At 40.4% G+C, this 12,625-nt stretch overlaps 1 protein-coding gene across 1 annotated transcript in view; it reads left to right on the forward strand.

The window, feature by feature from the left end:
- Positions 1-12,625, forward strand: part of hpse2 (heparanase 2) — a 51,790-nt gene that overhangs the window by 2,139 nt on the left and 37,026 nt on the right. The window contains exons 2-3 of the mRNA XM_076974736.1: positions 928-1,082; positions 1,316-1,477. Of these exons, the coding sequence (XP_076830851.1) occupies positions 928-1,082; positions 1,316-1,477 (317 nt within the window). The remainder of the gene's footprint in view (positions 1-927; positions 1,083-1,315; positions 1,478-12,625) is intronic.

The raw sequence follows: 12,625 nt of genomic DNA on the forward strand, positions 1-12,625 counted from the left end.
GCCATAAATTATGAATGAGCGGTTGATATATGAACTTAAGCGAAAGGTAAAGGCATCACGTTTGAAACATTACACAAATAGGGCAGAATTATGGTGGTAATGTATTTTCACGCCTTGCGTACTGTGTGTGTGTGTGTGTGTGTGTGTGTGTGTGCGCGCGTGCGTGCGTGCGTGCGTGTGTGTGTGTGTGTGTGTGTGTGTGTGTGTGTGTGTGTGAATCTGTTCTTTGCCCGTCAAAGAAAGCTTCAGAGTGTGAAAAGGGTGAAAGGTTGAAACTGCTATGGCGTTCAAATAATAAAACTTTCAGCGCAGCGTTCTTTAGTTTCTCTTTAGTGTGTCTATTTTATTGATGTTTCTGGCATTTAAACCCTATTGATTTTAGCTTACAGTCTAAAGACTATGATACAATTAGGTAATAAACACGCTCATGCGTCTTTTTGACCTTAAAATAGAGAGTCACGACAAAACCGTCTCTACTCGCTGTAGGACGTTTCTTACTTTGCAGGAGGGTTCCTGTGTAACTCTTTTATTATGTTTGGTTTGTCTATTTTACTGTATTTTGCGCAAGGAGGGTGAAGTGGCAGTTAGAATTTTAATACTTTCTTAGTTTTATCACTGACTTGATAAGTGTTGCATTTGGTATTCGTTTAGGGATTTTTTTATTTTGTTCCTTTTTAATGCTGTCTGGGACGTGCGTAGCCTGTATGTCTGAGTATATAAATGTAAGTGGTTTATGGTAAACGTGGCAAACGTAAGATAAGAATAGAAAGAGCTTTTTCTTTCTATACAAACAATCTATAATACAATTGATTAGTTAAAAAAAATACTGTTGTAATTTGGGATCAAATTACTGTTAGTCTTATTATTTGAATCCATTAATAATTTGTATCAGATCTGACTGTAAGCAGCTGCTGTGTGTGTTCTCAGTTCCAAGCGCTTAGTAACGTTGGCCCGGGGACTTTCACCGGCTTATCTGAGGTTTGGAGGCAAGAGGACCGATTTCCTCCAATTCCACAACCTGAAGAATCTGGCCAAGTTCAGAGGACCAGGACCAGATTATTACCTCAAAAATTATGAGGATGGTAAGGCCCCTTTTCCTCTTATGAGCTGTATTGCAACATTTTTTGATTCAGACTAAAACTAGCATTGTGACAAATACAAAGTATTGCAATTTATAATACTTGCCACAATTCTGGCCCAATCTGTAATATCCAGCCTTTGCAAGACATAAATAAAATTTCCCCAGTAACTTGAATAGAACAATATAAAAGGTTCACTGTAGATACTTTCCTAATGGTCGTGAGTATCTCCTCAGACATTGTGCGCAGTGATATTGCCCTGGACAAGCAGAAGGGCTGTAAACTGGCCAGCCACCCCGACATGATGCTGGAACTACAGCGAGACAAAGCAGCTCAGATGCACCAAGTTCTGCTGAAGGAGCAGCTCTCCAACCTTTACAGTGACGTGACGATAACAGGTAGGAGACCACAGCAACATTCTGGGCATGTCTGCGTTCCTGCTGAGGTACAGAGGTGTTAGCATGATGGCCAAGGAATAAGGAGATGGTGTTTATGTTGGTTCGTCCCTGTTAATGGCTGTGTTTGAGTCTGTGTGTATAAGCTAAGATGATCTTTTAGCTCCCGCACTCGTATCATGGAGTTGGCCCTAGTGCTGTGTGGCTTTGGTTATCAAGCTGCATCTCTCTTGGTATAATTCATTAGTTTGTCATTAGAAAAGGTATGTGTGGGGGTGTTGTTAAGTGTAACAACCCCCCCCCTCCCCAAAAAAAACAAAAAAAAAAAACAAACTACATACAACGTTCTTATTGTTGCTCTCTGCTTTTGTTTAAGGCATGTGAAATTACATGAAATAGAAAAGATAAATTGTCTAGTAGTTTTCTCTTTTATGGTATCCTTCTAAAAATAGTGATAGTAAGCTGTTTCCACTGACTAACAAACCAGTAAATTTAGGAAGAGAAAATAGAGAGATGTTGCTTCAAGAGGAAAATGCATGTATTAGGTGTTGGGTGGTGGTTCTGCTACTAAAATGAGCTATTATGTTTTAGAATGTCCAATTTTACTGGCCAAATTGTGCTTTATTGAAAACACAAATTACAGAATTTAAGGCTGCCTTTTTGAGCAGGTGCCATTGTGTTATTATTAGTCTAAACTGTAATGTAACAGTTGGCTGAAAACAGGTGATCCATTGTGGCCAACCATACGGAGTTTATTTGTGTAATACTGATTTACTGTGGAAATGTTTGACCACATTTAATTACAGACCTTGCTGTATTTGATATGAGTTCTCACACAAGTCATGCACTGAGCCTATTTTTGCCAATTCTACATTGCACCTACAGTGCTTTTCCCCTGAATAATTTAATCCGATCTCGAGTATGACATGAAATGAATGTGGGAAATACAGAATATATGTGAAATACTCACAAACCAACCAGGCAGCTGTATTCTGATTTTCACATTTCTTGTTGTGAAGTGTTGGTTGAGCCTTGTGTTTTGGAACTAGGTTCCATATGACAAACTGGTGATAACGGGAATTACCGGATTAGGTTTCTATGGTCCATAGCACGTGTGCCATGGCAGAATCCTGTAGAGCATGTAGCTGGTGGAAAAAGGTTGCCCAGTCTGAGGAATTAAGATGGGTGAGCAGAGTGTTGAGGCGCACAGGCCTGTTAACAATCAGAACGCCCCCCGTGTAGAGACCCTGGCAGGTGGGAAAAGTGGTAAAACAGCCCGTCGCCATCCCTTTCCACTCTCTGTAGGTGACCCTTGCTGACCCACTCTCATTATGGCGAGAATTGTACTAGGCTAAAAAGCACCCCTGCCAGTTAAAACAAACCGTGGTGAGACAAGCCGAGGTCAAACTCTCACCTTTCTCGCTGTCATAGTTTAGCCCAGGTTAGTTAAAGCAAACCATCTGAAACAAGTCAAGGTCAGGGTCAGTCGATGCTCTCGAGTTGCTGCAGTTCTGTCCACATTTCAGGACTTGCCCGCCTCCCCTCGGACCTCCTGCCTGGGTTTTTCACTTTATGGACCAAGTCAGACATCAGCCATTTTGCTGCAGTAACACTACAGTTATGCTGGGCGATCGTATTTTGCTCTGTGTCACAAAATAGGACAAATCATGGGAAAACATACAGGGAATGTATTTATTTTTAGAGAAACAGCATTTTGACACCAGGCATATCTATCACACAGACGCTGGTATTAGCCAGTTATCACAGACATTAAATTACGGCTCTGTTGTGTAGACAAAACCCAGACACCCCGTGAATCCATAAACCACTTACAGCATATTTCAACACAGTGAATATGATGTATAACCTTGCTAAGACGTTGGACATGATTTTTTTCCCTCAAGAATCCCACTTTGCTACATCAATGCACTCATTTGTCCAGTGAACTGTAGCTGAATGCAGTTACATTGTGCATTAAGTGTTATATTGCAAAGATGGGCAAGAGCTGTCATCACCTGTTTCCAACCGTGCCTCAAGCCAGAATGAAATCCTCCAGTCTGCCTGAAATCCTGGAAGCTTTTACTAGACTCTTGAGCGAGCGACATTTATCATAATCTCGTGACATCTCACATCTCTATCTTGTTGCCTCTGTTTCTTGCAGTTGTTAGTGTTCGTTCTTTCTCCCTGGTTTTAATGTTGCCTCTCAGACTTTTCATTATAGCGCTGGGTTTGAGGGTGTGTTTGTAGCGCTGGGTTTGAGGGTGTGTGTTTGTAGCACTGGGTTTGAGGGTGTGTTTGTAGCGCTGGGTTTGAGGGTGCATTTGTAGCGTTGGGTTTGAGGGTGTGTGTTTGTAGCACTGGGTTTGAGGGTGTGTTTGTAGTGCTGGGTTTGAGGGTGCATTTGTAGCGCTGGGTTTGAGGGTGTGTTTGTAGCGCTGGGTTTGAGGGTGTGTTTGTAGCGTTGGGTTTGAGGGTGTGTTTGTAGCGCTGGGTTTGAGGGTGCATTTGTAGCGCTGGGTTTGAGGGTGTGTTTGTAGCGCTGGGTTTGAGGGTGTGTTTGTAGCGCTGGGTTTGGGGGTGTGTGTTGTAGCGCTGGGTTTGAGGGTGTGTTTGTAGCGTTGGGTTTGAGGGTGCGTTTGTAGCGCTGGGTTTGAGGGTGTGTTTGTTGTGCTGGGTTTGAGGGTGTGTTTGTAGCGCTCGGTTTGAGGGTGTGTTTGTAGCGTTGGGTTTGAGGGTGCGTTTGTAGCGCTGGGTTTGAAGGTGTGTTTGTTGTGCTGGGTTTGAGGGTGTGTTTGTAAGTGCTGGGTTTGAGGGTGTGTTTGTAAGCGCTGGGTTTGAGGGTGCATTTGTAGCGCTGGGTTTGAGGGTGTGTTTGTTGTGCTGGGTTTGAGGGTGTGTTTGTAAGTGCTGGGTTTGAGGGTGTGTTTGTAGCACTGGGTTTGAGGGTGTGTTTGTAGCGCTGGGTTTGAGGGTGTGTTTGTAGCGCTGGGTTTGAGGGTGTGTTTGTTGTGCTGGGTTTGAGGGTGTGTTTGTAGCGTTGTGTTTGAGTGTGTGTTTGTAGTGCTGGGTTTGAGTGTGGGTTTGTTGTGCTGGGTTTGAGGGTGTGTTTGTTGTGCTGGGTTTGAGGGTGTGTTTGTTGTGCTGGGTTTGAGGGTGTGTTTGTTGTGTTGGGTTTGAGGGTGTGTTTGTACCGTTGAGTGTGTCTTTGCAGAGATGCATCAGGATTTTGACTGTGCCATGTTTCTGAACTGCTGCTTTGTATTGTTAAGATGTTTGCAATATTCAAAGCTATTTCCTGCCTTCCCCCCAACTGAAGACAAATGACAGGAAATTGTCCAGTGAGTGTAGTTTAGGGTTTAACTAAAGGTGCCCTTCACCACCCCCCCTCCATTTTCGTTGACAGCAGTAACTACTTGAGTTTTCATCTCATTAAAAGCTCTTTAAAGGAAGATCTTGTGAAAATGGTATTGACAGTGCTCTGTAAAAAATCAACTTTGTTTATTCAGAGGTGGGATGCCAGAGCCGTCTGCTTTTATAAACTTCCTGTACAAATTATTCCTGATTCAATTAAATGGTGACATGATTAAATGAGTAATATTTTTGCCACTCTGCACAGAATGGGTTTCTTCACTTTTTTAGATCAAACAAGACTCTGGTTGTGACGTTGACGATGACGTTGAGGCTTGTTTTTGGCTATCGCATCCAAATATCTCCGTTGTCGACAGTGTTGCTGCAGAGTGCGGGTAATTTGCCTGAACAGATTGGCTTTGGTATTGTGATGAATACCTCATGGCAGCGTGTCATTTTTCTGGACCTCACGTCCTCTCCGTTCTCCGCGTCCTCTCACGGCCCATCGGGCCACGTGTAAAATGACTCAAAGAGTTGCGTGAACCGACTCCCCTCCCCCAGCGGGCTGCACGCGTGCGTGCACTCAGCGCAAACACGGCGAGCACACGCAGCGTAGTGTCCTGGGCATGTGCCAGAGAATCCAGCAGATGTTGCCGCCTGAAGAGAAACATGATGACTTCTCTTTTTTTCCATTTCTAGGACGTTAAACAGATGAAAGTTCCTGTACAGCGATATATACACTGAAAATGCACACAAACCCACACAGAACAGACTCCTTCAAGTGGCCCCCCTCCCAAATGTGCTCTTATCTATACACACAAAGCATCATACTCATTCTGTTTAAACTACAGTCAGGAGAGCGAGAGACAGACCGATAGAGAAAAAATAGAGAGAGATACAGAGAGAGAGAGATACAGACAGAGAGAGAGAGAGAGATGTTGGCATATATAATATGAACATTTACACTGTCTAAGCACTTGTGGGGCCTGACTAAACAGAATTGTGAATATATGAGACACTAATACCTACAAAACAATCTCTTCAATCTAAAATAAGAGTCTATCACTGTCAGGGTTTACTTTCCCTCATTCAGTTCAGTTTAACCACAGAGCAGGTACAGATTTAGGAAAAATTGAAAAATAAAAAGTTTTTTTTTTTTGAAGACTCAGTCTAACATAACTACTCATTACTTTGGAAAACCAATAGTGTACTTCCTAAATCTCCTGAAGAGAGATTTCTACAGAGCCTTAAAGAATGTTTCTGAATGTCTGAATTTCCGGAGCTGTGTGTTGTTATATAATATTCTTATATATATATTCTTACAGCTCCATTTTATAGAAGTTCATTATTCATTCTCACTGTCCTATTGATGATGGCTAGGAAACCATGGTCATAGAGTGTTATGACGCATCACCCAGTTCATCTTTCAAAACGACTGAAGTCTCATGCAGTATTTCATGTGCTTGGATAAAGCTTCCTGCCACCATCACCCTGAGCTGCAGAAACATTTTTTTCTCATCATGTTCTCTCATGCTTAAGTGTCCTCTTCCTCTTCTTCCTAGTGTGTGAGGCTAAGAGAGATTTGGTTTCATTTTAGTTTTGGAAATTTTAGTGTGCCAAATTCTCTGGAACCTACATTTTGATCTTCAGACATATCCAGAACCAGAGGGCCAAGTCTTGCCGTCTTAAATTATATTTACCTCTCCACGTTTCCTTTCAGCGTCTGTATCTGTGAAACTGGAACTGACACTATGTTAGTTTACATATTTTAGCAGTTTCATAAAACCACACCCATGAATAGGAAGACTATTATTCAGTATATTTCAGAACTCACATGATGCCCTTTCTGCCTTCTAAATGGCCATGAGTTCTGCCTTCAGGTTTGGTTTTCTATTAATTCTAAAATTAAGACTAGTTTTGGAGTGCATGTCATCTTAAATAATCAGTATAAATAGTGCACATCTGTGTAAAAGCATTGTACAAGCTTAAATCTTGCCCACCTATACTGACCCATCAGTTACAGTGAAGTATAATTGTTTCAGCTTTATGTCTGCTGTTAAATAGAAAATCCCCACCCCATCTGTGTAGGTCTTGCCTATTGCACTTGTTGGAGAATATGGCTATATGCATACCGACTCTGTGTAGCCTAGTCATGTTGACTTGTTTATGCAGCATTGTAAGACAGCTGAACACACATGGATACAGACAACATCTGCTCAAGTCATGAACTAACAGACGCCCGTGATTGGCAGGCATCAATGGGGACAGAACAATAAGGGACAGAATCAAAATGGAGAATTTCCACCATTATTTAATTTTTGACTGGTTGTGCCATGCAGGGCGTGCAAAGAACATGGATTTTTTATTCATTAACAGAAACAAATAAAAATCTTATAATGAATGAGAGTCTAAAATAAAGTCCCAGTGGAGACTTCATCTCCTAAGTCTCAAGTGTTGACATGACTAATATGTTTATTACAAATCAAAAGAGAATCTGTTTCATTTAGCTCATATGCTAGTGCTAAGTGTATTAAGTTTAATGTTACAGCAACATGCTGGTGGCATTTTCACCCTTTTAACTCTTACCGATTTTATAAGTGGCTCATTCTAGGCACTGATATTAGGCCCCATTTCTTCTCTTTCGTTCTTGCATTGGCAGGTCTTCAGGTCCTGAAGTGGAACATGCATTTTCCATTACTCTAAGGCATGTTTTATTTCCCTAATTTGACACTCATGCTGTCAGCCAAATGCACAAGCTTGCCTCATGAGTGTGGTTGTATTTGTCTCTTTCAAGGAATTTGCAAAGCCGGTTATATTGTCAACAAGCATTACACGAAGTAAAGGGAGTGTTTGTGGTTGTATGGTGCCATATGGACTAAGTAGTTTGTTGTTCATTACCATAGCCATTTCACCTGGCAGGTTAGGGATTTTGTTAATCGTCTTTACGCTTGCATTTCAAGTGAATTCTGGGGTGAATTAAATAGTTACATAGGTTTATTTCCACCCTGTTTGATTTGCCAGAAAGGCTGTTTCATTGATGAAATGTACCACTCTGGTCTATAAACAGCTGTCCCTATGGAGTTGAGACTGAATGATGGATATGTTCATTTTGGAACGATACATTCATGCATACCTTCACAGCAATTACCTGATTGAATTTAGACTGCAGTGCAAGAAATCAAGTGAGTGTCAATGTTCCATGTTTCTGTGACCGTTGATCACAGGCATGGCACCTGGCCCCCCTTCCAGAACACCGGCACTCCTCCCCGAGCACCAGCTCACCCCCCTGCCTGTACCAGCCCTCCTCTCCGAGCCTGCACTGGCTCTCCCGTGCTTTCTGCTCTCAGCTGCTCTGTCATGTGCTTTCAGACGTGGGGGAGATTTGTGGCCCGAGAACATCTCCTCTGATCGGCCTCTTCACTCCAGAGCATATTGGGTTTCCCTTTGCTCCTGAGTAGTTTTATATATCACAGCTGCTGTGGCCTCTGCTTGCCCGTAACGGTGTAACTTTTGGGGGGTCCACCGTTGCTCCAAGGAAATGTATTAAATCTGTCCCGAAATATGTAAGTTATGTGGTTAAGGAGCTTGTCAGTTTTGTGTGTTACAAATAGTGAAGTCAGTGTTAAGTCAAGTCAGTATTGTCAGTTTTTACGTTTTTTTTTTATTATTATCCTTCCTTTCTAGTAGTTATTGATCTTTCCCAAACGCCCTTGTCAAGCATTATCCATCATGATGGCACATTACTCTTCAATGTTGTTTAGGGCTTTTTATTTGTTTGTTTTGTTTGTTTTGTAAGTGTAATCCCAATCCCATGCTGCAGGTGTGATTTCAGGTTGCTCCGTTAAGTTAATATATAATATAATATAATATAATATTATATTATATTATATATAATAGAAAATAAATCCTATGTTAATAATACCTGGGTTTTTCAATATAACAAGATTTTACTCCCTTTGACAAGTGAAACATTTCGTTTATTTGACTATATGCAATGATATGGAAAGCATGAGCTATTTGTGCTTTATATTACAGAATCGAACACTTCTGAGGATATTTGTGTGGTTTGTCTGTGTTGTATCACCAGTGTGATCACAATGCCATAAAACACTGATGTGTATGTGTGTTTATATAGGTACAGATTATACAGAGCGGTTACATAAATTAATAGTCACTGTCTCAGAGAAAAGCCCAACCTAATTAAATATGACTAGATTAGATTCAAGATAGATATAAGTTTAGACACAACCAATGTCCAATTCTAGTGAGTGCATATGGGAAGTTCTGGGTTGTGATTGATAGATCTCATAAGTTTGTTTTGCATACAGTATGTTCATCAAACCACATGGGAGGAAAAAACTGTATTACAGTTGGAATTTTATGAGTCCGTAAATGTGTAATGAAATTTGCTCTGGTCAGGAGAGCTTGGAACAATGAAGTAAAATTGAGTTTTCTGTGGTATGTAAGAGAGTCCCACACTTGATTCAAGTGGTGACTGGGGTGCTTTCAATGGCTGGGGGAGGGGGGGGGGGGTCCAGCCAAAACTCTTTCCTGGTCCTTAATCCCCCTTCAAGTGAGTGACAGGATCTGACACCTCTAACTAAAGCCAGATGGAGGATTTGGTTCAACTGTTGACTGGGCACAACATAGAGCCAGTGGGCTTGGACTGTTGTGCGGTCTGTTAGCTCTTTGGCCATTAGTACTATTAGCAGGTATTTGGTCTATCTTGCGGTTAGTGTGTCTAGTGGAGTTTTTATTGGGTTCTCGAAGAAACAAAGACTGCTTTAAGATTTAAGCATCTTTTAATTATTAATTAGCATCTGGATTCTTTGATTAAAAGCGTATTATAAATTGAAACTAGAAAGTAACATCTGTGAACAGATATTGGCTTGTCAAAGCCATTTGCAAGAGGATGGAAAATAACAACATGATTGCCATTTCACAAGGGAAATAGAGCTAAACTAAAATGATTAAACAGAGATAAAGGAGATAAACTGAGATAAAGGAGATAGAATGAGATAAAGAAGACAAACGGAGATAAAAACATGTTCCTAAAGAAAGATGAGTGCTTTACATCAGTACTCGGTATCTCCACAGCAGGATCGGATAGTTCTACCAAAAATGTAGGTCTATGTCAGAAACATACAGATAAAGAATGTGAGTAAACTGTTTTTTGAAAATCAGCAGTAACATGAGTGAGCATCTTTAAAATATGTATGAACAGAGTCATATAAATAAATGAGTGAAACTAAAATAAAAAAAGATCACATTTGTGAAAAAAACACTTGCCAAAGTCTAATAAAAGCAAAGTTGAAACACAAGAGCTCAGTTGTTCTTGAAAATTCAAGCCAGTGTGAAGGAGAGGCAGAGAGCAGTGTTAAATACACTAGAGCTGTCAGTATGAGATCCAGTCAGGTCAACTCACAAATCTTCCTTTAAGATTTGATGGCTGAATCTCTGAATGTGAGGAGTATTGAAGATGGACTCCACGTGAAGATGGACAGAAGCAAGAACGCCACTCTCTTCCTCGTGAATTACTCAGCAGCCACACTGAAACTAAGATGAAAAGTAAGGAATTAAAAGAGTGTAATATACATTAGAGTATAATATACATAATAAATTTCAAATATGCTCTTAAATGAGTTGTCAGACTGGTGTAGCACAGTAGGATAAAGAAAACACCTGATCTATGCTTTTGACTCTTTATATAACTGACCATGAGGAGCAAATGTGTGTTCGCCGAAGTGTATCCCACATAAAACATATTTTAGTGACCAGAGTCTTAGGTACATATTTGAGAAGAGCTATGCTTTCTTATTAGTAGCTACAGGACTGTGGTGTGTCCCAGTACTGCCAGACCTTGTTTCCTAAGAGCCCTAACTGATAACTGATGTCTCTTTCAACACCTCATAAAGGATTTAGTAGTTGTGTGAGCTACGCCTTACCCATCATAATCCCAAAGCATCACGATATTATGATGTCACTCATCAGTGACATCACTTCTGGAGTAAATTCTTGACAGGTTGAGGGAACATTGATAGAATTACTTATACTTAACTCATTGTGCTGAGAAGCAGGTACACAGTTCCTTATGTTCATGTTTTGCAGACCATACATGGCAGACTTACCCCTATGCAGACCTACCCCTATAAATTCCTATTCCATTTGTTTATCAAATTCTTTTTTTATATAAGCTCACATTTGAAGATGAACAGCACACAAGAGACAAAATCCACATCTATAATCCCACTATGTTGTGGTAAACAAGAAGTTCCTGGATGGTGATGTACTATAAAACGTAGCAAGGAATTTAGGTAGATGAGTGTAAGAATAAGCAGGTCTTTTAAATAACTAGCTTGCTTCTGGTTAATTTTCATAAAACTTCCCAGCCCTTCCCAGCACAGGACCATCCTTCGTGTGTTTGAGTTCGTCCAGTTAGCTCATGCTGTGAAGCACAGGGGACAGTGGGCAAATTTGGCTTAAGGGAGATCCTTTGATGTGGGACCATAAAGGGCCAAGAAGCAGTTCACTTTAGCTCTGCCTCTCTTATCTGCCCTCCTTCTTTAAGGTGACAAAATAATAATGGAGTGATTACTGTAGCAATTACAGCATTAGTGGGTAGTAACAATTTCACATAGATAATGTTGTCAGGAATGTTAGGTCTCAACAGTCTTCTTTGAAGAGATCATCTAATTTAACGCAAAGCCAGTTGGTTTGTGGGAAGGGATGAGACAGTACTTCCTGAAATACTGAAGTATTGAACATTTAGTTCTTGTATGTCTATTTCTCACACATATTGGTGTTTTGGCTTTATGTTGTTATGTTTTGTGAATGTTTCAAAACATACTAAAATATTTTAGTAAAGCTATTGAGCAGGGTAATTTAGAAACACTGAGAAATTAATAAAAGCAGTCTCCTTAAAACACCTAATACATATTGTAAACTGTAGACAAGATATCTGCAGTCAGTTTTTAGAACTTTTAAATATATTAATTCCTTCATCTTAATTAGATGTTCAGTTCTAAACTTCAATTTGACAATACTCATACATTTCCTTCTGCCATAGAGAAATGGGACAAATCATGACAAATCAGGAAATGGGAAAATTCATGTCATAATAATAGAACTAGTACCTATGTAGACAAAAATTACTTTCTAGCTTAGGACATTGTTTTAAATCACTTAAATATACTATGTAATTTCATTTGGTTTCTACTGCATAAATAATAATAAAATACATTTTTGAAATACTTTTCAGTAGCAATATTTAGCATCTATGTTTAGAAATATACAGCTTCTTACAATCGAAAACTGTCCTCACAAGTGGTTTAGTTTTGTGTTTGCATGTTATATAAGGCACTTAAAGTGGTTGATGTCATTTGGCACATACTTTACTTTTTGACTTCATCAAGTGTAGTTCTAATCAGCCCAGCGCCCTGGTCTGTTGACACTACGGGGAAATCCGAGTCCAGTATACAGTCTGTGCTGTCTGGGCCATGTGCTGCTGCGTAAGGCAACCTTTCTGAGGAAGATTAATGAGTGTACACAAATGTGTGTGGATGTATATACACCGGCGTGTGTTCTGAGATGTTAACACATCACTCAGTCCTCTATCCTTTACACTGCCAACCACATGGCCTCACACACATGCACAAACACACAGAATCACTCACACACACACTAGACTCATCAGCAGTGATGTGTACCTGGACTTTCATTACAACCAGCTAGCTCAGTCAGATAGACGCACAAACATACACACACAAGAATGCATACACACACACCAACACACACACACACACA

Source organism: Brachyhypopomus gauderio, chromosome 15, assembly GCF_052324685.1.
Source record: "Brachyhypopomus gauderio isolate BG-103 chromosome 15, BGAUD_0.2, whole genome shotgun sequence".
Classification (NCBI taxonomy): Eukaryota; Metazoa; Chordata; class Actinopteri; order Gymnotiformes; family Hypopomidae; genus Brachyhypopomus; species Brachyhypopomus gauderio.